General features: G+C 44.0%; 1 protein-coding gene across 2 annotated transcripts in view; it reads left to right on the top strand.

Moving 5' to 3' along the window:
- ZNF385D (zinc finger protein 385D) overlaps window positions 1-27,660 on the top strand; it is a 496,219-nt gene that overhangs the window by 304,194 nt on the left and 164,365 nt on the right. The window contains exon 4 of one of the 2 annotated variants that reach the window (XM_068236132.1): window positions 10,102-10,212. The exons of the other annotated variant lie outside the window; for it this stretch is intronic. Coding sequence (XP_068092233.1) covers window positions 10,102-10,212 — 111 coding nt within the window. The remainder of the gene's footprint in view (window positions 1-10,101; window positions 10,213-27,660) is intronic. 2 annotated transcript variants of the gene reach the window in all.

Here is a 27,660-nt window from a genome sequence, read left to right as displayed (position 1 = left end):
GCTATTTTTCGGTCCGGATCATCCGGCCCACGCACCTGGACCGGAGCCTGACTGCACCATCCGGAAATATGAAAGCGATGAGAAACGGAAGCACAGAACACACTGGAGACAAACACTGGACGTTCTACCCCACTTCCTATGCGTATTTATAGCGGCCATTTCGAATGGGGACACATGGGCCCAGCATATCTGGAGTGGAGCAGCAGTGACACGCGTGCTGGAGCTGTTTTGGCAGTATGTCGGAGGTGAGGCCTACAGCGGAGGACCTGATTCTACAGGTGCACCAGGTGCACCTTCTGCAGGCCCCAACAAATTTTAAGGTATTTTTTTTTCCCCCACGGATCCGGATGGCAGCCTGAAGCAGTCCTGATGCAAACGGACCGGATCCGGATTGGATCCGGAACGGAACCGTACGGTACCAATCCGGATCAGGTCCTGATACGATCCGGTCCGTTTGCATGCCAAAACGCAAGTGTGAACGGGGCCTTATAGAATTGGTTCATAATGAGGCACAACCAGTCGAATATTCTAAGGGACCAAAAGGCGAACCAGATGGTTTTGGCACTCTGCACTAAGTGCCGAAACTAGGTGCTGCCATAGCAGTAATGTAATACTGAGCGGGGCGTGTTAGGGTAATTCAGGGTTCCAATTGGGGGGCAGTCACCGGACCCTGAATTACACCTCTCTCTAAATTGTGACGACTCATAGGGAGAATAATATTTGAACCTCTACCAGCTACAACCGTACCAATGGATATTGACGTGCCGTGATCACCCCTGGAGTCACAGGGACTTCTCAATGTATACGATGAAAAGATCTGAACCATCTAAAAACAATTTATTTAAAGCTGTTTAAAAACGGACAAAAACATAAAAGCCAGTGTGTGCCAGGTCACCACGACGCACACCTGTACTGGAACTATTTGAGAAAGGATGCTTAATCTGAAACGCTGTGCGTCATGGTGACCCGGCACACACTGGCATTTATGCTTTTGTCAGTTTTAAAGAGATTTAAATAAATCATTTTTAGATGGTGCAGATATTTTCACCAGGCATTTGAGCAGCAGCAGGGTGAGCTGCTATTCGGCTCACTCTGCCCCCAGCTCACCAGCAGCATACATATACGTACATCTAAAAGAACCTAAAAAGCCCATTCACTAAAAATATTTCTGCCTTTTTAAAACAAGGTATTTTCAATTATTCAGCTTTATATGAGCAAGAAATGTCTACCATTATATATCACTATTGCTTATATTTTACATTTTCATCTATTTTTGGAAAGGGAAATGATAGGAAACAGACAAAACCTTTTTGTGTACTTTGCCATGTTGTGTGTGTGGTTTTGTTTGATGGCAATTCAGTTGTTTACAGCTGACATTATTGGAAATTGCCATGTGTAGGCACCAATATATTTTCTCTTTGAAACTGGCTAGAACAATGCAGTCCTTAAGTTCTGTCTCAGCAGTGATTCAGCATGGGTGAATTGCATTATCTGACACACAGACAGAAACTGGAGAGAGAATCAACAAATCTACATAGGAAATAAGAAGGCGAAAATAATGAACAGCAGGCAAGGCAAACTGTGAAACTCTCGGCAATTACTTTAGGGTGAGCATCACCGTAATAACTCGGAAATTCTCACTCACTTCAGTATGGGAATTTAGTGTAGCACAAATAACAGGCAGGCTTGCTTCCAGAGTGAGATAACCACCAGAGGATTGCTCCTAATTATTTATGAAATTTGCAAAGTATGTCATCCTTTACTGTATGGTGACTTCATCTTTCTAATTTGTAGAAATCTGAGATAGGGAATCCGGCAGTTAGCTAGAAGGTAGAGTATTACATAAATGGAAAATTTCAACATAGTTTGAAATAGCTGGACACAGAGAGGGAATTTCATCTTAATTTTCTTTAGGAGTAAGCATAATTATATAAATAGATTACATGAAGTGCATGTTAAATCAGTCTGTTAACAATTTCTGCTGTCCATAACATGCTTCCAAGATTATTTTACCAATTCTAAGAAAATATACTGTATACAAGTGCTTCAATTGATGTTACTTACGCTGCTTAAAGACAGAATACCCAAGCAGCTTGGGGTGACCCAAAACCACTAGGAAAGTATAGAGGACCAAAAGAGACCGAAAAGCCCTCCTACTAAAAAGCAATGCTTAGTGTGGGAGGACCAACACTCCAAAACTGATTGTCTTTATGTTGGGTATATGTGGCTCTGTAAAATGTAAAGTTATAAGCTTGCTATACAACCGCCATTCTGGATGTAAGCCTGGCTTCAAGGGCATAAAGAGATCATTTGCATATTTAGCAGTGGTGCATTGTGGGTAACCACATTTACACACTTTAATCGGAATTATCGCAAATACCTTCTGTTTTAAGAAGGCAAACCAGTACCACACTAAGCACTGCTTAAAGACAGAATACCTAGATTACGTTAATACAATTAAAGTGTAACTCCATCTGACATTGTGCCCTGGTTTTAAATGGATTTGTAATACATTAGCTCCTCTGTCGAGTTTTAATTGCCACTTGAAACCCTATTAGTAAGATTTACTGTCATTGCCCGTCACGCAAACACGCAGTGCATTGCTGTGAACTTAACTTACTGATGGTGTCATTGCCTACCTTGAAAATAATCCATAGAAAATAGAGTTCACCTTCTTTTTTTTACAACAGAATGAGAAATGCCCAAACAACTGGAGCAATCAACCTTATAGATTAGACTTGTGAGTTACCGCCTCTATATATCTTGACGGATGTCTGTGCTAACTTGTGGACAACTGATGTTCATATGACTAGCTCCCAGTGAGGACTGTGGGACACCTCAGAGATCAATTCAACCTGATTAATCTAAAAATACCTTCTGTTTTAAGAAGGCAAACTTCTGTTTTGCATAGCATTTTAGTAAGGAGGCTTCCCAGTCTTTTTTAGCCCCTTACACATTCCTTGGATTTCTTGTTCACCGTGAACTTGCTGGGCAATCTGTAACTCTGGGCGTTTCAAGTCCTACCCCATAGAGCCATATTAATTCATGCCATGCACTGATGAGGATCAACCAATCCAAAACAGTCCGTATGCATGGTGGATGAGTTTGCATCTGTAATATTAACAAGCTGACATATCATTACATTCCAGCGGTTCTGGAGGTGTGTTTAGCTGTCAGGGACAACAAAGAGATGATTTGCATGTTCAGCAGTGATGCATTGTGGGACACCTCAGAGCTCACTCCAACCTAATTAATCACAAAAAAACCTTCTGTTTTAAGAAGGAAAACTTCTGATTTCCATAGCATTTTAGTAAGGAGTATTTCTGGTCTCTTTTAGCCTCTTCCACTCGCCTTGGAGTTCTGGTTCACCATTGCCCACCTTGCTGGGCAATCTGTAGCTCTCAGGGAGGAACAAAATGTTTTTCAGTGCAAACACCAGTCAGTCATGGATATTTGGGAGTCTTTACTTCTGAGTGTATTATCCCCAGTAGTGGCTCGTTTGGTTTATGGTGGCGGGTGACACTAACAGTGCCCCTTATAAATATTACTGATGATAAACAATTAAATGCTACATTTTATATACTGATAAGGCACTCGTTTTTTGGATGCTAAACATGGCTCTTAAATTCTTACCACACTACAAGAATTTATTCAATACCATAAAATTTAAGTCTTAAAATTCTGATTCTGTGAACAAATATTTTGAAAATATGAACTGAATATGTTTTGAACAAGTGTGTTGGTTCTATCAGGCAGCCTATTTAAAGTCTGTAATATCTTTAGGTGCATAGACTTTACATATTTATTGTATGATCTCTTTTATGACTAAATCATTTTGAATTTACTGTTTCTCAAGAGTTGTGTACCTAGTCATAACTGGGAATGTGTCTGGCATAGTGCGCCTCAACTATATAATGTAATGTGCCCATTTATCACAGATGTTTCCTGAGTTTGAAATGATGCATGTCAGCTTATCCACATCATCCCCAAAAAAAGTTTACATTTATTGTTAGCACTTAGCAATCTCTAAGTCTATATATAGTGTTTGCTGAAACGTTACAGCAAATGTGTTGTCCCAAGAACAAATCTTGGCTATACATAGCATTAATCGTATACCTCTGATCCAGTCAGTTTTGATTTGCATTTTAATATGGTGTATTTTCTATTACTCAAAACTAAGTACAATGTAGAAGCAGCCATCTTGAATAAGTTGCAGGCTCAGGGCTTTGCCAATACTGTATTTTGCGTTTCAATGTGCCAAAAGTATTTGTGTTTCATTGCTGTTTATGTTGTAATGACTATATATAGGACAAAAAAAACAGCCTCTGTTTAGCTCCCATCTAAACTATAATGATGTAAACTGGCATTACATAATACACATTTGCTCTAAGTTTTTGCACTCAAAACTGAACACAGAATAATTCACTTTCCCTCCAATATTGATGTTGAGTTATTAGTTTTAAAAGCACAAAATAAGCAAAAATACTGGAAATAAAAGGAGGGTTACATGATCCCTTTTACCGGTGTAAATATAAGCAACAACAGCACAGTGGCGTAGTGGTTAGCGCTCTATCCTTGCAGCGCTGGGTCACTGGTTTGAATCCCAGCCAGGTCAATATCTGCAAGGAGTTTGTATGTTCTCCCCGTGTCTGTGTGGGTTTCCTCCAGGCACCCCGGTTTCCTCCCACATCCCAAAAACGTTCAGATAAGTTAATTGGCTTCCCCCTAAATTGGCCCTAGACTATAATACATGCACTACACAATACATACATAGACATATGACTATGGCAGGGACTAGATTGTGAACCCCTCTGAGGGACGGTTAGTGACAAGAAAATAAACTCTGTACAGTGCTGCGTAACATGTCGGCGCTATACAAATACTTAAAATAAATAAATAATAAATAAACAGCTAAAGTAGCCATTAAAAATTCAGGAATCCACCTGGAGTCCTGGACCCTGTTGGTGGTGGCAGAGAAGGCAGTCAAGCGGCCTGTGGGCAGAGGTGCTGTGTGGGGACTGACTTAGTCTTGGGGCGGGCAGTAGCTCTCCGGGATCCATTCCTCATTCATTTTGATAAAGGTGAGGTACTGAACACTTTTGTGACTTAGGCGACTTCTCTTCTCAGTGACAATGCCTCCAGCTGCGCTGAAGGTCCTTTCTGACAGGACGCTTGAGGCAGGGCAAGACAGAAGTTGGATGGCAAATTGGGACAGCTCTGGCCACAGGTCAAGCCTGCGCACCCTGTAGTCCAAGGGTTCATTGCTGCTCACAGTTTCTGCATCCACACTTAAGGCCAGGTAGTCGGCTACCTGCTGGTCCAGGCGTTGGTGGAGGGTGGATCCAGAAGGGCTAAGGCGAGGCATTTGACTAAAGAATGTCCGCATGTCCGACATCACCATGAAATGTAGTGGATGTGGTACTTGGAGTAGCACTGGTGGCTGCGGAAGATGAGATTATCTGTGTTAAATAGTTAACCACGTCCTGACAATCTTGGGAGTTGATGGGACGTGCCTTCTTCAGAGCACTGTACTTTGGTCCAGGGCCGCATGAAATCACATCAGCATGACCTCACACAGATCTGCTGGGTGGCCTTCCTCTGGGTCTGCCTCTACCTCTGCCTCTACCTGTTTTGTCCATTTCGGGGGGGATGAAGTGAAAGGTATGCACTGACTTGACTAATACAATGTGCAGTCACACAAGTGCAGTTAACAGGTATGCACGGAGTGGTATATCACACTGCGTGCACTCATGTTGGTAGGTGGGTGCACTAAACACAGCAGGTAGGTATATGCAGATACTACAAATGTGCACCTGTCACACACACACAGGTACCGAGCAGGTACAGTGACACTGCGTGTGCTCACGTAGGAAGGTGGGTGCACTAAAGTGAACAACAGGTAGGAGGTATATGCAGTGATGGGTATTACAATGTGCACCTGTCACACACAGACAGGTACGGAACAGGCACAGTGACACTGCGTGCGCTCACATAGGTGGTTGGGTGCACTGTGAACAACAGGTAGGTATATGCAGTGATGGGTATTACAATGTGCACCTGTCACACACACACAGGTACCGGACAGGCACAGTGACACTGCATGCGCTCACGTAGGTGGGTAGGTGCACTGAAGTGAACAACAGGTAGTAGGTATATGCAGTGATGGGTATTACAATGTGCACCTGTCACACACACACAGGTATCGGACTGGCTCAGTGACACTGCGTGCGCTCATGTAGGTAGATGGGTGCACTGAAGTGAACAACAGGTAGTAGGTATATGCAGTGATGGGTATTACAATGTGCACCTGCCACACACAGACAGGTACCGGACAGGCACAGTGACACTGCATGCGCTTACGTAGGTAGGTGGGTGCACTGAAGTGAACAACAGGTAGTAGGTAAGGTATATGCAGTGATTGGTATTATAATGTGCACCTGGCACAACAGTAATTATACCACCAAGGGGCCAAAGGCCAGCTGCAACTGACTGACAGGGCTGTATATAATGCAAGTGGGCCACACACACAAAAACAAAAAGATAGATCACAAAAACAAGATTAGCTCTCAAAAGAGCTGTTGAGGGGTGCTTTTTTAGCAATAAGAAAGGAGCAAGTTAACAAGCCTACAAGAGCCTAACTAAGCTTTCCCTATAGGTCTCTGCACAACAGCTCTCTCTTCTCTAATTAATGCAGGCACAGGAGTGAGTGAAAAGCCTGACACTGCCTGCCTTTTATAAGGGGAGGGGAGCGGCTCCAGGAGGAAGTGTAGCCTGATTGGCTACAATGTGCCTGCTGACTGTGATGTAGAAGGTCAAAGTTGAACCTCATTGTGCACTATGGGGATGAACCAAATTTCCGGAAAAGTTCCCAGCTCTCCGTGATCGCGAACCCCGGAATTTCGTCGGGAACAGTTCGCCGGCGAACCGTTTGGGCCATCTCTAATGGCTACATAAACTCATAGCTGTCCTTTTAAATGAAATTTTAATGTTCTGTTACACTATTGCATTTACTAGAGTTATCTTGGTGTTCCTCTACCTCTCTGTGCTGTTTTTTGATGATTTAGAGTTTTAGATGTCTCCTTTTTATTCTAACAAAATGTTATTGCTTTTAAATACATAAGCCACCTAAGTCCCATGGACCGATAAACAAGACAGACCCTCTAGTATTCATAGGTTTTCATTCATTACCAAGGTAGTACCAATATGCCATAAGCTCTGCCCCATTATGACATCAGTAGACAATGGGCCTGATTCACAAAGCGGTGCTAACAGTTAGCACGCTGGTGAAAAGCCCTTTATCATGCCTAAACTCAGTTTAGGCATGATAAGTTTAGGTGTGATAAGTTTAGGCATGTTAAGTTTAGGTGTGATAAGTTTAGGCATGATAAGTTTAAGCACCAACTCGGTTAGCACCGCAGTGCACAGCTGATCAAAAGTTTTGCGATAGCAAAGTCTGATGCACTTCACATAGAGTTTAATGGCGCTGCTTTGCGTGCGGGACTTTGCGTGCGATCTAAACTTATCTAAACTTAGCATGCCTAAACTTATCATGCCTAAACTTATCACACCTAAACTTATCACACCTAAACTGGCTTTTCACCAGCATGGTGCAATGGTTATCACGCCTAAAGTCTTTTAGGCATGCCAACTGGGTTAGCACCGCTTTGTGAATCAGGCCCAATATGTTCAACTTAAAGGAATGCTGTAGGGAGGTCAGGGTAAAAAGAGTTGAACTTACCCGGGGCTTCTAATGGTCCCCCGCAGACATCCTGTACCTGCGCAGCCACTCACCGATGCTCCAGCCCTGCCTCCGGTTCACTTCTGGAATTTCAGACTTTAAAGTCTGAAAACCACTGCAGCTACATTGCCGTGTCCTCGCCCCCGCAGATGTCACCAGGAGTTACATAGTTACATAGTTATTTTGGTTGAAAAAAGACATACGTCCATCGAGTTCAACCAGAGAACAAAGTACAACACCAGCCTGCTCCCTCACATATCCATGTTGACCCAGAGGAAGGCGAAAAAACCCTTACAAGGCATGGTCCAATTAGCCCCAAAAGGGAAAAAAATTCCTTCCCGACTCCAGATGGCACTGTGCAGGCCTAGTTTGGTCTGTGACAGCGCAGTACACTCCTGGTGACATCAGTGGGAGCGAGAGCATGGCAACGCAGGCGCAGTGGTTTTCAGATTTTAAAGTCTGAAATTCCAAAAGTGAACCGAAGGCAGGGCCGGAGCATCGGTGAGTGGCTGCGCGGGCACAGGATGTCTGCAGGGGATTATTAGAAGCCCCGGGTAAGTTTAACTCATTTTCCCCCGACCCTCCTACAGTATACCTTTAATGTGTGCATGCAAGGCTATAAAGATTAACTGGAGCTATGTAAACATACAAACAATCTACAGTGTGTGTTCATTGTATAATATGCATTACACACATGCTAAACAAGCAATGTACACAATGCATGCATAACATGAGTTACACTATTTATATAACACCCATTGCATAATTTCCATAACCAGTTTTAAATAACATCCATTCACAGTTACAGAGAGGAAATCTGTTTAATTCTGACTTTACCTGGTTGATAGTTGTTATATAAATGAGGAAGGGAATTGCTACATTAATGTAATTTGTCAAATCATTATGTTGGCTACTTCATGGAATTATATTAAAGATGTCAATGGCAGTGGGGAATCCATAAATGATCTGTTAAATGAACACTTGGTGTTTCTTTTCAGGTCAACCAATGATAGTTGATACCTATGCTATCAGATGTATCATGGGCTTCTGCATTGTGCAACTTTGCAGAGCTTACATCTGATCTGGAAAGAAGTCTGAAGAACTGGTTTATCCTGTTTGTAGAAGACTTGCTTACGTTTTTAAGAAAATATAGATATTTTTTTTACTAAACTGTCTAACGACTGCTCCATGCCGATTGGCGTGAGCAGCGTGGCAGCCCCAGGACCACTCCATGCCGATTGGCGTGAGCAGCGTGGCAGCCCCAGGACCACTCCATGCCGATTGGCGTGAATGGCTGGGAATGGAGATAGCAGAGGATTGATCATGCGCCGATGTGCACACATGCCGGCATAAATGACGAAGAGGAACTCCGTCATCAGTCTCCTGGTGGTGAATGCTGCTAGGGACTTTTAGATGGCAGGCAGAAAAAGGGGGGATCACTTGTGTGCTGAGTTTTGCAGCCCTACAGCAAGACCTTAAAGCTGCAGTGGCCTATTTTAGTAAAAATGGCCTGGTCACTAGGGGGGTTTAAGACCACAGTCCTCAAGAGGTTAAAAAGCAAAATGATAGTCAGGAGATCACAAATTATTGTATTTTGGATCAGTGATACACCTGGTTCACAAATATGAACCAGAATCAACAATTGATGTTAATTATTTTGGTTTTAGCATCAGAAACACTTCCTAAATTTAAATATTGCTGTAAATTGGTATGCAACCTCACCCTCCCAGTGATGGTTAACCTAGGTTACTTAGTTACACAGCCTTCTGCCGCTGAGCACTTTGTAAGACCAAATGTTGTTTCTGCTGACTTTGGAACACACAACAAACATTCCTCAGTGACGTATCTTGCCAGCAGTAAGGATGTTGCCACCAGTGATAAATGTAAGAGGAAAGATTTTACAATGGGCCTACATTGACTAAATATAAATTAATATTGTAAACCATAAGACATTTTTATAAGTAAGTTCCTGTTTAAGGATCAACAGTCATTTCCCAGCTATAATATCATAACATTGATTTTAAGTTTGTTTTGCAGGCACTACATTCTAAGCTGGAAATCTTTGCATTTTGCATAATGCTGTTCAATTGGTTTTAGCACTTTTAATCTACACAGTTAAAGGCATTCAATTTTAAAGCCTGTAGAGGACCTCTTTGAATGCTGCAGAGTGCCCAGATATTTCTGATGTTAGCCTCAATGGCAACTTCAAAAAACGTATACAGGGCTTAGCGTAGTTAACGGTTAGGAGACTTATTAGACTCACCCCATGTATTTTAGAAAAAGACTTACCATACTGCTATCATCTTCATCATATGAAGATAAATCTGGGTAAAACAAGACTTATTTTTGTCTTTTTATTGCAGATGGACCCAGTTCAAAAAGCAGTCATAAATCACACATTTGGGGTTCCCTTACCACAGCGGAGAAAGCTAATCGCCCCCTGCAATATTTGTCAGCTGAAATTTAATTCTGAAGTAAGTTACTGACTTGTGGTCCTCATGCACCAAAAAAAAGGTTCAAAGATATCCTGCTGAACCATCTATTTAATTCATTACATTCAGAACAGCTACTTGTTTCTGGCTTATCATTATTTTTGTATCAACTCATCATGGATAAGGCAATGCAGAACTGCTTTCTGTATTTTACAAACATTGGCTAGTAGTTTGCCATGCTGATGTTATCAATCTTTAAGATGAATCCATTTCTTCCATGGTGGAGGATTGGGTGGAAGATTGCAAGCTGTGTAGCAATAGTTTGTGCATGAGAGCGCAAGAGAGCGTATGCAGAATTAATGTTCATCCACATATTGAAAATGAGCCTCCTATTCATTCATATTCATGTGTTTGTGTACATTTTTAGCTATCATTTGCTAATATGGCATTCGTTCATGCGTACATTGGCTTCAAGTGCTTAACTCACATTCTGCAATTCAGTTTTCAAAGAATGATTTGTTCACTTAAAATGTTTATATTGGTATGCTCTTCATCTAGATACAGAACAATAAATAGGCAAAACATATTTGTATAAATAGTATACAACATGTTTAGACTGTTTGTTCTCTTTTACATCAAAAGATAACATATTTATATAGAATGCAGCTGTGTGCATCTTGTGAGCAAAAGTTATATTGCAAAGGGAGTATGTTCCATGAAGTCCAACATTAGCAGATCTTTATCCTAATTCTAGCAGGTGTCCTGTAAAAGAAAGTTATAGTTACCTGCCCTGTCTTGTCCCGTAAAGCCATCCTGAAGACCCCAAATCACCCGACTTCTGGTGTGTGGCAACGCCTCCTCTTTCTCCCTGGAGAAAAATGGCAAGATATTTACTGATATGGGGACTAGCAATTGGAATTCTCACACAAACTCTTATCTTACATTTTTTTTTTTTTTTGGCACAGCTTGCAGATGGCAGTATGGCAATATTCAGACCTGCTTTACTAAACCTTAGGATAGTATGGCCCCATGATTGCAATGGCACAGAGGGATGAGGGATATTATTGCATCTTGTCCAGCCTACAAAGCAGCCACAGAATGTAGAGAAATGTGGCTGCACTGAAATAAATAGGGATTTGTGCACACATCCCAAGATCACATACATTCATATCAATCCCTGCCATGTACTGATAAGGACCAAAAGGCCAAAACAGGCTGTGTACATGTGGGTTGATGTGGCTGTGTAAAATGTAAAGCTATAGACTTGCTATACACCAGTGGTTCTGGATGCTAGCCTGGCTTACTTGGGCAAAAATAGATCATTTGCATATTCAGTAGTGGTGCATTGTGGGTAACCACACAAGTTCACTTATACACTTATAGCAGAGTTATTGCAAGTTTCCTTCTGTTTTAAGAAGGTAAATTACACCAAGCATTACTTTTTAGTAGGAGGGCTTTTCGGTCTCTTTTAGCCCCCAATGCATTCCTAGTGGTCTGGGTCACCCCGAGCTGCTTGGTTACACTGCATCCTAAGTAAGCTACCCACTTTCTTAATCATCAAATTATGCTTCAGCTGAAATATACAAAAAAGACACAAGGAAATGTGGGAGTGAAATAGGGTTAGTAATATATAGGTAATTTTACCAATATTCTACTATCCACTATAGTTGAAAATCTGTAATTTTACTGAAATTTTACTATCATCCTTTGCACCCTAATCCTCAAACCTTTCCCTCTCTGTTCCTAAACACTAACCCTAACCATTAAATCAGGTCATTTCAAGCTGGACACAGCCATACCACTAGTGCTCTGCTGCACACCTCACACAAGGGTAATTTGGGGCTCCAGCGATTCCCCCGCCGAGTTGCTACAACTCAGAGGGGGAATAATATTTAGCACCAAGGATTTGCAGCAGGGTGAGCCGTCATTCAGCCCACCCTGTACCCAGCTCACCCGCGGCCAAATAATATGTAAGACTGACCTCTCCCCGCCTACACCTAACCTCTCACCACCTATTCCTAACACTAACCACCCTCTACTCACTGCTATTTTGCACATGATTTTGGTTACATTATAGCCTAACTCCAGTGAACTACTGTTCCCAGCATGCACACTATTCCTACAGAGTTCTGCTGCTGTGTAACATAATTGTGCCGATGCAATTTTTTTCAGCTGCTTCTGGTGTCTACTATTTTATTGTGAAGCCCCTGTGCCCACATTTCTGGCTATAGCCAGTATTTATTTATTTTAATATGGGTGTTTACATCAGCACCAACATTTCCCAGGTACCGATTACTTCCAAATTGGCCACTATGCATGTGAGGTGTGTTAAAATGCGGGCTTAGTGAAAAAATAATAATAGTGTAGTCCCCCTAAGAGTGATGAGTGCCCTATCTAGCCATATAGCTTGAGGGTTAGCAGGGAAAGTGTCTGAGTGTGTGCTCCCTACTGTTTAGACCTCCACCCTGCTATATGTAGAGTGATATTTCTGAAGGGCAAGGTTGGTTTTTTTCCTTGAATGTACGTTGTTTTGCTGTATAGTCTCTTCCTTATTGGGGAATAAATCATATCGCCTCCCTGATCTAGGTAAACAAATAGATGAGTTAGAACACTTTTCATGTTCTATTTTTAGTCACATCAATCAGTTAGTGCCATGAATTAGTTAATATAGTGTACAGAATATGAGAGTGTACAATATGATATTAATAATAATTTTGTTGTTCCACTTTCTGGTGGATCTGACATTCTGTACTTAAAAAATGTCTCTAGTTTGACCTAAATATCACTCTTCCACTATTTTGGTTATGGTAATAATGGGGACTTTTTATTATTAAAAATAATGTACTCTTAATCTTGTTTTTTGTTTTGTTTTTTGCAACCCTCCTGCACAAGCCAGATTTGTGAAGCCCCTTTGATATTGTTGCCATATGCTCACAATCATCAATATTTCTTAAATTACCCCAACAGCAAGTTGCCATATTTCACTTGGTAGGTTCTTTGAAAAATATTTTTTCTTGTTTAGGCATCTAGTTGAGGGGAAGAGCCAGGAAGGGTCCTTGTAGCACTGAACAATTTCCACTTAATTACTGGTATATAATTGACTGTGCTCTAGGGGATTGTTAAAAGCTTGTTTTATCCATCTCCTGACTTGTGTCTGTCCACATCTTTATCCCTGAGATCTTTATACAGTGTCTTGCCACCCATAGTGGATTGTTTGCTTTCACTTGCACTACCAAATACTCCTGAATAGCTGTTTAATGCTGGGCATACACGGGTCAATCCGGCGGCCGATTAGGCGACGGATCGACTCCCGCTGCGTCCCCGCTCGTCCATGCGTGTGCCGGATCGATTCCCACTCGTCCCCGCCAGCACTTCTTATCTTCCGCTCGATTCGCCGCTATTGTCCGCCCACGGGTATGGAGCGCAGAATCGATCCCCGCGGTGATCAGACACGTCGTATATTATCAATCGAGCCAGCAGGCTCGATTGATAAGCCTCCCGTGACGCCGTGTATGCCCAGCATTAGGCTGCAGTAGTTAAATTGATTATCACAGCTTGGAGTCAATTATCTGAGTATGCAATGTAGAAGGTGATTGGTTACGCCTAATTGACTTTACAAGTATTTCTAGGAAGAGGTAATTTCTTATCCATCTCAATGATTCAGTTTTTGTATTGTTTTGTATTGTATTGCCTCATGCACACGCTCAACAGTGGTCTTTTATGCTTTCACAACTTTTGTTGTGAAACAAGTTGAAACACCTAAAAAAAGTATTTTGCTATTGTTCAAAAAGCTGATTACACTGATAAGAAGTCAATCCAACAGTCAATAGCAAAATACTTTTTTTAGGTGTTTCAGCTTGTTTCACAACAAAAGTTGTGAAAGAATAAAAGACCACTGTTGAGCGTGTGTATGGGGCTTAAATTGCACATAAAAAATACAGGTGGTAACATTATTTGTGTCTTCATTTTAGACCGCAAAACAACAAAATATGATTAATTTGAAGTTGGTGATTCTTTTCTTTATATACATATACTGTATATTATATTGCCATTCAGGCACGGCACATGTAAACAACTGCAGTGCTATTCTCCTCCAGCAGATGCCTGACTCTGCTACTGAAGCTAATGCTCATATACCCTCCATAGGCCAAAAACGTAGAGTTTTCTCATTTAGTACCTTTTCTAAAGCTGTTGTAATGCCCAGCAACGTAAATTATATTACCACAATGCAAAAAAGTTATAAAAGATCCAATACTGTAAAAAAAAATGGTACAGATATAATATGTCTAATTCAGTGAGTGCTAAAAATACATTATTTAATTAATCAAAAAAAGAAAGAAAATGGTTTTTAAACTGTCATTTTTCTGAGTTTAAAAACATTTTATCTTTGCATCTTTAAAAATCGATTTTCTCAAAAAATAAAAGGTCTTTTTGAAAAATTATTTTTTGACTTGTACCCATTATTCTGCTTAACATATGTAGCAGTTTTGGTAGCCATAGCATGTATAGGGGCTTTGCTATTCACCGCCAAAGTTGGCACTAAATTACGCATAAATTAGGAGTAAATTCATGCGTAATTATGAATGCATAAGCAAAATCAATCAAATTAACAATTTGTAATTACGTATAGGCGTGATTGCGAAAATGTATGCAAATTTTTGCGTAATCGTAATTAGCTGATAATTACCATCACTGATTTCATACCATATGGCTGGACCTAAAGTCTGTGAAGAGCGACCTTGTGAAAAAAGCATAGATATTTAAAATAAATCCAGCCTCAACAACTTGTGATAAGCTGGTAAAAATTACAAGCGAAAATTAAGTTTTTTGAAGAGGAGAAAAGTTTGTGAATATTAATTGATTTTTCACATGATGATTCAAATGCGTTTTTTCAAAAATGGGCATTTTCAATGAAAAAGGATATATTATTTGGCAAAAATTATCATATTTGGAAAAATACTGGCAAAGTCAAAATTACTACTTTTGCTCATCACTATCAACTTCCATCAACTTTAAGGGCTCGTACACATAGACTACGGATACAGCCCATCAGGGATCAGCACCTGATCCCCTTGGGCAACATTGCTGGGCCGGGCTGCACACATGTAGCTGACGATGTGCTGTGTTGATATGCGGGGGGCTTAAGATGTCCCTCTTAACATGCAGCTTCCCACTAAAAGATTTCTAAGCCTGTTGACAGCCAAATTACATGTCAATATAAATGATATCCCTTCATGTTTGCTTTTATGTCTTTGTTTGCTTGAGAATTAGGAAAGGCCTTAAATTGAAAGAAAAGAAAGAAAAGAAAAAAAAAAGAATGACTGTTGAAACTGAACCTGTATTGCAGGTTGACATATCTTTCTATGCTAACCAGCTCAGCTGTCTGTACACATGGCATCAGGGCTGTGTTATAAAAACTAAATGGAATGTTTGGAGACGGCACACATAACAACAAATACATTTCTAACTGCAGCTTTTCTACTGCGGTGTAAAATTAGGGATTTTTGGTATGAACAACATCTCTTATGTAAATAGGCAGAGTATGTAACAAAGGCAATCAATCACACCTCAAGTATCATCGCTTTCGTGCAGTTATATCAAATGATGATTGCTGGCTGTCATGAATTGCCAGGAATATTTAGTGAGATTCCCAAAATTTAATTATCCACTGCATGTATTAACTCTCCCAACACTTATATTATCTAACTCTGCCAAATGATAAATCCTGCTCACATTCTACTATGAATATGCATGTTATATTTCAAAAGGAAATGAGCCTAAACATTTCATTGCATGTTATATTCTTACACAACAAAAATATAGATAAGCGTGTTCTATTGAGTAGTGAGTTGGTTCTTGTTGTAATTATTATTATTATAATCTCTATATTTTTTAGCAATGTCTTGGTAGACTTACTGGCCAACAGGGAGGGGCAAGAAGTAGTAAAATTTGCATATCTGAGTACCGTGCTTCCAGGTTCAGGTCGCTGAAGTGAATGTAGAGGTTGTTATGTATCAAACGCAGATAGAACAGAGGCGCCAAAAAGAGTAAAAACACTATTATTTAAAAACAGTAAAAAGAGGGAAGGTAAGGTGGACTTACCTCCCTCTAGCAGTGGACAACAAAACTCTGAGGTAGAGTAGAATGCATTTATTAAACAGTGTAACTCCTAAAGATGCAACGCGTTTCGCGGGCCACAGCACCGCTTCCTCAGGCTATACAGGAGTTCAAAAAAGCTGTATCCAATCCAAGTATTGAATGAGCGCCTCTGTCAGAGGCGCTCATTCAATACTTGGATTGGATACAGCTTTTTTTTTTCAATACTTGGATTGGATACAGCTTTTTTTTTCCAGAGTTTTGTTGTCCACTGCTAGAGGGAGGTAAGTCCACCTTCCCTTCCCTCTTTTTACTGTTTTTAAATAATAGTGTTTTTACTCTTTTTGGCGCCTTTGTTCTATCTGCGTTTGATACATATTACTTATCCGCCCTTGGTGGAGGGGTACGCCCCCTTTTTTCTCCTGTCTACAGAGAGCGACTTTTATACCCGAGTGGGGTCGGGTACCAATTCTCCCCACCCGCCTTTCAAGTGGTTGCCTGCTGGTGACCCTTTTTTGTGAGTATAATTCTGCACGAACTATTTAGACAGATTTTCTCTGTTAAAACTATATTGCACTATTGGGCTCTCGGTGCCCTGTTTTTTCTTTTGTTTTACAAGTAGAGGTTGTTATGAATAGTCTTGAATATCTACTGAACCCTTTGACTTTTCCTGAAGGTGTTCACTGACTAGATCTGTTGTCAATCTTTTCTCAATATCTAGTTCATCACTGTGATAACGTAGGGATTGTGATACAAGAAAACAAAGGGTGGAGCTTAACTTGGTAGATAATGTTGATGTTTAAATAGCCAATTGCACTATTTCTCATGAGGTCTATGTATTCTTTCACAAATACTTTTACTTTACTGTAACAAAAAAAAAGTGCACATTTCCATCAAGTTCTAATTCTTCCCAATTTTTGTTATTATATACCAATTTTTGTGATTGATTGCTGATTGATTTGACCACCTTGATTGCTCCAACATATCCGATCAATTAGCTTTCTATAGATTTTGGAAAGTTTATTGATAAAAAGTCTGATGTTGGAAACATGTTGGAAAATTTGTATATAAACAGGACAGAGCAGGAGCTTTTGGGGATCAATGGGCCACATCACTGCTCTGTGTTGAGCAGCATAATACTTGAAGTTCAGTCGATACTTTCCTATGTGGTGTAGTACCTATTCACTGTCTAATTGAATTCCTATTGATCAATACTTGGCATATCGGGCTATAAACCACCATTGTGTAGCCACTGGCTAGCTTTACTGAGAAGAAAAATCTCCACCAACTTAGCGTTAACATGGTAAATGATATTATAAGAGGACAGGGTCCTCTTTCTATCCTATGTTATATATTTTCTGATTGTTTGTATGTGTTTGTAACGCCTTATTGAGGAATCATACAGCCCCACACAATATATTGCTGCTTTATAAATTAAAATAATAAAATGAGTAATACTTAAGGGCCCGTTTCCACTAGGAGTGGTGCGATGCGGCTACATAGCCGCATCGCACCGCAGGTGTCCTAAAACACATGCACGGCAATGGAAGAGTTTCCACTGCGTGCATGTTGTGTGGAGCGGTGCGGAGCGATCCGAGAATCTGCAGCATGCTGCAAATTCTCGCATGGCCGCATCCACCCGGGAAATGCGGAAGTGATGCGGCCGGCGGCGGGAAGTGATGCGATGCGGTTAGGTAGTCGCATTTGCATCACTAAGAAGTGGAAACAGGCCCTAACTGTTTTGCAAACTTTATTGCCTAAGGTATTGCAATAAGCATCTGACAGGAAATGGCATTTGGGGTTGAAATAAAAATACTGAATTGCTGTCATCTTTTTAGAAGTATTATCAGATCAGATACAGGGAAAGGTGCCATGCCACACTCTCAAGTAAACATAGTTTCAAAAAATTGACCATAGAACAGAAAGTTGTATTTTAATGCAAACTTCAGTTGAAGTACAAAATACTTATCACAACATTGTTATATATCATACAACATTTAGGGATTACTTTTTTGAATACTGAGACTTACATAGCAAAAGCTTTTTTTTTTTTTTTTATATTCTGCTGTATGTGCTATAATATTATAAGATTTAAAGCCAGATCATGGCATTTAAAACTGCTTTGGAAACTACAAAGCAAAAAAATGATTGGCATGCCAATGCTTTAAGGGCCACTATCATGAAACATTGTAAAATTTGAAACACATATATGTAAAATGTATATTTCTCCCAGAGTAAAATCCACCATAAATTACTATTCTCCTGTGCTGCTTTCACTTACTGTAGGTAGTAGGAAACTGACAGATCTGACAGATTGTGGACTAGTTAATTTCCTTATAGGGGGATTCTCGGTTTTACCTTTATTCTTTATAAAAAATACTCTCTAAGAAGGATCTATACAAATATGTCATCCAGCTTCCCTACTTATTTGTACAGTAAGTTGGCAATTATTGAGCAACTGCAATTTAGTGTGAGCTTTTTTAAGTAAAGAGATAACTGAGAATACCCCATGAATGGATGAACTAGTCCAAAACCTGTCAGATATGTCAGACTTTCACTACCTGCTGTAGTGGTGGGAACAAAGGAAAATGTACATTTTTGTGCATTCTACTCTGCGAGAAATTTACATTTGTATGTATGCTTTTTTTAAATGTACACATTTTTGTAATAGTAGTCTTTGGAATAGGATCACACTGGATATCACACGTTTGATATTGTTAACTATCAAGATCCTCTTTATAATTGTCGATTTTTGATAATATAGCTATAGTTTGTGATGCAGCAATACCCTTAGTTAAAATGCTTTCTTCCATGATCTGTATTTAATTATGTTGAGAGAACAGAACCTTCATAACTCATCAAAACATCAGTCAGGACTCCTTTCACCAACATATTTAACAGAGCAAAACAAGGGAGTTTGCAAAACAACAGGAAGTCTGGCAGAAATTGGATTCAGAAGATAATAATAACCATTGACATCTCAAGAGTGAGAAAGAGTGACACAAGATTCCAGAGACTTCATTTGAAGCATCTCAACAGAATACAGGGAAAACTTTATCAGTTGTAAAGTAAACCTGTTTTAGCACAGTGTTATAAGTGAGTGATCACAGTGCTTTTTCAGTTATAGTTATGCAGGTCAGACATATCAAGAAGAGATTTTCTGGCAAAACAACTGACTTGATAAAATGTTCAGTTTTATGCAAAACTGAAGTGTGAATTTAAAATATATTCATTGCAATCATTGCAGTTTTACATAGTTAATTGTAATTGTTGCATCACTGTAATTTCAATCTACTGCTCCGATATTATTTTTTGATTGAAGCAAATCAGATGTTTATAAGCAATCAAGCGGTGAACACTTACATTTTTGTGACTATTTAGAAACTGAACATTTAAAGTGAACTCATTAAAACTTTGTCCAAAATAATACTGATTATTTTCAGAGTAGATGCCGCCACAAAAGGAACTGGGCCAGGGGAATCTTTCTTTGTTACTCTGTTATACCATCTTTCCCCTAAAATAAGACCTCCCCCGAAAAATAAGACCTATCTTATATTTCAAGCGTGCTTGAAATATAAGACAACCCCCGAAAATAAGACCTAGCTACACTGCACTCCCTGCCGTCACTGCTGTGGCCAACTTACCTCCACCGCTTCTGCCCCCCTCTTCCAGAGAGTCGGAATCCCCTGGATTCATAACCAGATACTGCATTTACTACGTACTAGGGTATCTGGCTATATACTTGGGGGTGATCTGGCTACCTGTATGTTCTGGGGGGATCTGGCTATATACTGGGGGATCTAGTTATATACTAAAGGGGATCTGGCTACCCCCACAAATATAAGACCTCCCCGAAAATAGGCCCTTGCACATATTTCGGATAAAAAAATTAATATAAGACAGTGTCTTATTTTTGGGGAAACCCAGTATTAAATAGGGAAAATTATTAGTGAACTAAGAGTTTTTGAACTATTGATTTATAACACATATAAAATAAACTACAGGCATGAATCTAAAAAACTGTTAACATTAGGGTAAGACATAGTGCTATGTGAAAACTTGATTCAAAAAAAGTTATTAACAAGAAAATAGTTTATTTAAAGCAAATCTGATGTCAGGTTAAAAAGATACTGACATCAGTAAAGGAAAGCTCCTTGATCCTCCCCAACCCCTCCACTGGTGACACCCTTTCATGTATAACTTTGGCTGTACTGTGCTACATATGTGAGTATGGGCAGCGCCTGTACTGTCACAGGAAGCTTTTCATGCATTGAGGAAACAGCTTGCACATGCACAGTATGTGCACATTTGTACATGGAGAGGGGTGTGGCCACAAGCAGCATATTCAGCAATATCACCAAATATATTTAGAGAGACCTAGCACCAGTGGTGCTCACCGCCAGGTCGTGATCACGCTTACGCGTGGATTCACGACCATTTTGACGCATTCCGCCTCGGACACGCTAAGCCGTGAATAGATTTTCAACCACGAAAATCTACTTCGGCTTCGCGTGAATGCGGACAGAAATCCGCATTCACGCTCGTGAAACCCGGGGCTGAAGTCGTGGTTTGCGGAAATGCGTCAAACTATGCGGAAGTGACACATTGCAGGCCAATCAGAGTGCCCCAGCCAGGCCCTAGCAACCAATCACAGGAGGGGAGCTATGCCCTCCCCTCCTGAATATAAAGCGGCGGCCATGATGGAAAAGCTCTGTCCTTGCTACTAGACTGTGGTGCTGAGAGGATTATCTCCAGGCCATTGTTGTTTGAGCAAGTGCATTTATTGTGTTAAAAACAAAGCGTTTTTTTTGCTAACACTGCTCTTATACTGTACACAGTTAGCTAGTCAGTGAGTGATTGCTGTAGTTAGTTGTAGTCAGTGTAGTGTAGTGGGAGTGTGGGAGTCTAGTGATTATTTAACTGTGTGTAGTGCTGTGCAGGCAGGTTCAGTGCTGCAGTGTAGTGGGAGTAGGGATTATCTGTGTGTAGAGTGCAGGCAGGCAGGTTAGTGCAGCTGCAGTGTTCACTTGTATATTCCAGTGACAGTTATACACTTGTACTATTTGCAGGCAGCCAGTCACACCGCCAGCGCCGCCACTCTCTGCCAACGCTGTTCATTCATTCTGTCAGTGACCTTGTGCCGTGCCCAGTGCCCACTGCTCGCTCGCTCGCTGGCATATGAGCATCTCATTACACAGTGTGACATCCTTGTGTGCCCACTGCATCCTTCAGTGACCTAGTTGTATATCCAGTGCGCACTGCTGTGCCCGCTGCATTCTTCAGTGACCTTGTACTGTGGCCACTGCATCCTTCAGTGACCTTGTACTGTGCCCACTGCATCCTTCAGTGACCTTGTACTGTGCCCACTGCATCCTTCAGTGACCTAGTTGTATATCCAGTGCCCACTGCTGTGCCCACTGCATTCTTCAGTGACCTTGTACTGTGGCCACTGCATCCTTCAGTGACCTTGTACTGTGCCCACTGCATCCTTCAGTGACCTTGTACTGTGCCCACTGCATCCTTCAGTGACCTAGTTGTATATCCAGTGCCCACTGCTGTGCCCACTGCATCCTTCAGTGACCTTGTACTGTGGCCACTGCATCCTTCAGTGACCTAGTTGTATATCCAGTGCCCACTGCTGTGCCCACTGCATCCTTCAGTGACCTTGTACTGTGGCCACTGCATCCTTCAGTGACCTAGTTGTATATCCAGTGCCCACTGCTGTGCCCACTGCATCCTTCAGTGACCTTGTACTGTGGCCACTGCATCCTTCAGTGACCTTGTGCTGTGCCCACTGCATCCTTCAGTGACCTTGTACTGTGCCCACTGCATCCTTCAGTGACCTAGTTGTATATCCAGTGCCCACTGCATCCTTCAGTGACCTTGTACTGTGGCCACTGCATCCTTCAGTGACCTAGTTGTATATCCAGTGCCCACTGCTGTGCCCACTGCATCCTTCAGTGACCTTGTACTGTGGCCACTGCATCCTTCAGTGACCTTGTGCTGTGCCCACTGCATCCTTCAGTGACCTTGTACTGTGCCCACTGCATCCAGTGATTCATTACTAGCAACATGTCTGGCAGGGTTTCGCGGGGTGAGAGGAAAGGGAGTTCAATTGCCTCAGCCACTTCTGGGACTGCTCCACGTCCAGGGAGAGGACGCCCAGCTGTACGTGGTCGTGATGCAGCAGAAAAGGGGGCAGCAATGCCTGGGCCGAGTCAGCGGACGCCATTGTCCAAATATTTTAAAGTTTCTGGTCCCCGTGTGGTGGTTGAGCAAATGGAACCTGACGTACTCATGGACATCATGACTTCCTCCCAGACCTCTACTGTGAGCACCACTCCAAGCAGTAGCAGCAGCAGCCAACATCCCACGCTTGTTGTGACATCCACCCCAGCACCCACTAGTCAGCAGCCCTCCCAGGATGACAGCGTTCTGTCCCTCAGTCCGGCATCTGGGAACCTGCTGATGCAAGAAGCACAGGACTTACTAGGGACTGATGTGGCAGAGATTGAGATCGGGCCACAATCACAAGCGTTGTTGAGTTCTGGTGATGAAGAAGAGGGGTCTGTGTCTGGGGATGTAGGGACAGAAGAGGAGGCGGGGGAGTCAGAGGAAGAGCTGGATTATGATGATGCTGCTGATGATGACGTTGTGGACCCTAACTATGTGCAGCCTGCTGAGTCCATGGAAGAATGGTCAGAGCAGGATGACGAGTCACCTCGGCCTAGGCAAGGATATCGCCATATGTCAGGCAGGGGCAGGGGCATCGGCAGCAGTGGGCGTGGAGGAAGTAGACAGGACACTGCTTCAGCCGGCACCACCACCATGCAACCCCCGGAAACTACTACCACACATTGCTCCGCTGCACCCTCTGCTAGTGGGGGCCGCAGTAAATTAAAGTCACCAGTGTGGCATTGCTTTGAGGAATGTACTGATGACAAAAGGTATGCGGTGTGCAGGTTATGCAGCAAAAGATTGAGCCGTGGGAAAAGTCTGAGCAAGATGGGTACCTCATCCCTCCAGGGCCACCTGAGAAGCCGCCACTGCCGCAAGTATGCGGACTTTAAGAGGAAGCAGGCACTGCTGGCAGGGGTTCCTGAGAGCAGAAGGCCCACCAGCGCAGCAGCATCCTCCCTCCCTCAGGGTCGTGAATCCCCCACAGCAGCAGCAGCAGCAGTAGCACGCAAGCGCTCTTCCACCTCGGCTGCTCAGGACACAGACATTGAGGCTGGCAGCCAGTGTTCGTCTCTCTCCTCTGTCTCCCCTGCATCCCAGCGTCGTCAGACCCTGCTGAGCGACACCTTTCAGGGTCTGACCAAGCCTCTGCCTCCAAGCCACAGGCGGATCCGCAAACTAAATGGCTTGCTGGCCCGGGCCATGGCATTACAGCTGCTTCCCTACTCCCTGGTGCAGGAGGGGAGCGCCATGCGGACGCTGCTCCAATTTGGCATCCCCGAGTGGCAAGTCCCCAGTCGCCACTATTTCAGCAGGAGCGCGATCCCAGCACTCCACAAGTTTGCGGTGGAAAACGTGGCCCGTTCCCTGGACTACTCTGTGGGCAAGCGGGTCCACGTGACCATGGACTCGTGGAGTAGCAGATTTGGGACAGGTCGCTACCTGTCCTTTACGGCCCACTGGGTGACACTGATGGAAGGGAGGGAGGACAAGAGCGCATCAGCCCAGCTAGTGGTGCCACCACGCGGGATCAGGGGGGATGCAGAAGGGTCCTGTCACGACACTCCCTCAGCACCCGGAAAGCAAGCCCGCCTCGGCAGCAGCAGCGCCAAGCCTCGGCACTGACAAGCCCTTTTAAAATTGGTGACCCTGGGGAAGGAGAGGCTTACGGCTACCAACGTCCTGGCCGCCCTCAGGAAGCAGGAGCGGAGGTGGCTGACCCCCAGAGGCCTGGAAGTGGGGTATGTGGCAGCCGATAACGGGGCCAACCTGGTGGCAGCAGTGCAGCAGGGAAACCTCCAGCACATCCCCTGCTTGGCCCACGTGCTCAATCTTGTGGTGCAGCGCTTCTTGCGCACCTACCAGGGGATGAGCGAGCTGCTGCAGGATGCCCGGGCGGTGGTACGCTTTTTCCGCCTGTCAGCCACTGCCTCTGCACTCTTGTCCACCTTACAGCAGCAGTATGGAAGGCCACAACACCGGATGATCATCGACATGCCAGTTCGCTGGAATTCGACTCTGGCCATGTTGGAGCGGCTGTGTCAGCACAGGCTGGCTCTTAGGGCCTACATGCTAGACCCAAGTGTCCCCAGCAACCAGCAAGTCCCCATGATTACTGCCACTCAGTGGACACTGATGCAGCAAGTATGCCTGGTGCTGAGTCCCTTCCTGGAGGCAACCAAGATGGTCAGTGAGGAGCGGGCCTCTGTGTGCCAGTGGGTGCCCTTGGTTTGTCTACTGGAGCAGGCAATGGACAATTTAATTGAGCGTGGGGATGAAGCCCTGAGGCAGTTGGAAGAACAGGAGCAGATGGCAGCACAGTCCAGCTCAGAGGAGGGCTCACAGCAGGTAGTGGAAGAGTTGGAGGTCCCTAACCTGAATGAGGAGGAGGAGGAGGAGCAGAGTGCAGCAGGCGTTGTACGTGGATGGCGGTTTGAGGAGGACAACGACATGGCACAGGAAGAGGACAGGCATGCGTTATTGGACAATGGCGAGGACGAGGGAGATCTTGCTGGCAGGGCCCACTTGTTTCCCATGGCTGTGCACATGTTGCGCTGCCTTCGCAGGGACCCCCGGGTGATCCAGATGCGTTCAAGGGAGGACATCTGGATTACCTTGATGCTTGATCCCCGTCTGAAGGGGAAGCTGGGAGACTTAATGACGCCATCCACCACCGAGCAACGCACAAGGGAGTTGAAGGAGGCCCTTGTGCGCAGACTACTGGAAGCATTCCCCCAGCCTTCCACCCCCACTGTAACTGCTCTGCCAAGCCAGCAAGAGGTGCCTGCCATTGCCACTAGCAGCACAACAACAACCACCAGCAGCAGCAGCAGCAACTGGCGCCCCGGAGACCTGAAGAGCCTAAGCAAGAGCCTGTATGCAGTGCAGCAGCCCAGAACAGAGGTGCCCGCCACAGCATCCACCACCAACCAGCACAAGCAACGACTGACCACCATGGTGTCTGACTATATGGGGTCATCCAGCGGGCTCAATGACACCGACAGCCCCGTGGACCCCTTGGAGTACTGGGTCAAGAGACTGGACATCTGGAGCGAGCTTTCCCAGTACGCCCTGGAACTCCTATCCTGCCCTCCTTCCAGTGTCCTCTCAGAGAGATGCTTTAGTGCGGCCAGTGGCGTGGTCACAGAGAAGCGCTCTCGGCTCTCCCACGCCTCTGTGGACAAACTCACCTTCCTGAAAATCAACCAGGCTTGGGTGGAAGGTGAGTTTCTGGCCCCTATTGTCGGACACAGGGGGACATGAAGTGGCTGCTGCATGTGCTGTTGTTAACTATGCCTGCCTTTATAAAGACATTTACTACCTGCCTAGTGCCTACCTTGGTTAATTTTTTGGTGTTATGGTACTACTACCAGTAAGTTGCCATGGTCCTCCTTCTGAGCTGCTGAACTGACCGCCCGCTTTGTCCTCCTGACTCAGTCGCTACTACACTCTGCGTTCACACTGCCTGGGTCACCGGGTGCATTTAATTTTTTGGCCAGCACTATGACACTGTGCTACTACTACTGTGCTGCTGCTGCTGAACTGACCGCCCGCTTTGTCCTCCTGACTCAGTCGCTACTACACTCTGCGTTCACACTGCCCGGGTCACCGGGTGCATTTAATTTTTTGGCCAGCACTATGACGCTGTGCTACTACTACTGTGCTGCTGCTGCTGAACTGACCGCCCGCTTTGTCCTCCTGACTCAGTCGCTACTACACTCTGCGTTCACACTGCCCGGGTCACCGGGTGCATTTAATTTTTTGGCCAGCACTATGACGCTGTGCTACTACTACTGTGCTGCTGCTGCTGAACTGACCGCCCGCTTTGTCCTCCTGACTCAGTCGCTACTACACTCTGCGTTCACACTGCCCGGGTCACCGGGTGCATTTAATTTTTTGGCCAGCACTATGACGCTGTGCTACTACTACTGTGCTGCTGCTGCTGAACTGACCGCCCGCTTTGTCCTCCTGACTCAGTCGCTACTACACTCTGCGTTCACACTGCCCGGGTCACCGGGTGCATTTAATTTTTTGGCCAGCACTATGACGCTGTGCTACTACTACTGTGCTGCTGCTGCTGAACTGACCGCCCGCTTTGTCCTCCTGACTCAGTCGCTACTACACTCTGCGTTCACACTGCCCGGGTCACCGGGTGCATTTAATTTTTTGGCCAGCACTATGACGCTGTGCTACTACTACTGTGCTGCTGCTGCTGAACTGACCGCCCGCTTTGTCCTCCTGACTCAGTCGCTACTACACTCTGCGTTCACACTGCCCGGGTCACCGGGTGCATTTAATTTTTTGGCCAGCACTATGACGCTGTGCTACTACTACTGTGCTGCTGCTGCTGAACTGACCGCCCGCTTTGTCCTCCTGACTCAGTCGCTACTACACTCTGCGTTCACACTGCCCGGGTCGCCGGGTGCATTTAATTTTTTGGCCAGCACTATGACGCTGTGCTACTACTACTGTGCTGCTGCTGCTGCTGAACTGACCGCCCGCTTTGTCCTCCTGACTCAGTCGCTACTACACTCTGCGTTCACACTGCCCGGGTCACCGGGTGCATTTAATTTTTTGGCCAGCACTATGACGCTGTGCTACTACTACTGTGCTGCTGCTGCTGAACTGACCGCCCGCTTTGTCCTCCTGACTCAGTCGCTACTACACTCTGCGTTCACACTGCCCGGGTCGCCGGGTGCATTTAATTTTTTGGCCAGCACTATGACGCTGTGCTACTACTACTGTGCTGCTGCTGCTGCTGAACTGACCGCCCGCTTTGTCCTCCTGACTCAGTCGCTACTACACTCTGCGTTCACACTGTTCGGGTCACCGGGTGCATTTAATTTTTTGGCCAGCACTATGACGCTGTGCTACTACTACTGTGCTGCTGCTGCTGAACTGACCGCCCGCTTTGTCCTCCTGACTCAGTCGCTACTACACTCTGCGTTCACACTGCCCGGGTCGCCGGGTGCATTTAATTTTTTGGCCAGCACTATGACGCTGTGCTACTACTACTGTGCTGCTGCTGCTGCTGAACTGACCGCCCGCTTTGTCCTCCTGACTCAGTCGCTACTACACTCTGCGTTCACACTGCCCGGGTCACCGGGTGCATTTAATTTTTTGGCCAGCACTATGACGCTGTGCTGCTACTACTACCACCAGTATGTTGCCGTGGTCCTTCTGTGCTGCTGAACTGACCGCCCGCATAGTCCTTCT

Source organism: Hyperolius riggenbachi, chromosome 5 (genome assembly GCF_040937935.1).
Source record: "Hyperolius riggenbachi isolate aHypRig1 chromosome 5, aHypRig1.pri, whole genome shotgun sequence".
NCBI lineage: Eukaryota > Metazoa > Chordata > Amphibia > Anura > Hyperoliidae > Hyperolius > Hyperolius riggenbachi.
Note: the sequence above shows the minus strand (reverse complement) of the source record. Positions and strands in the feature narration are given on the sequence as shown.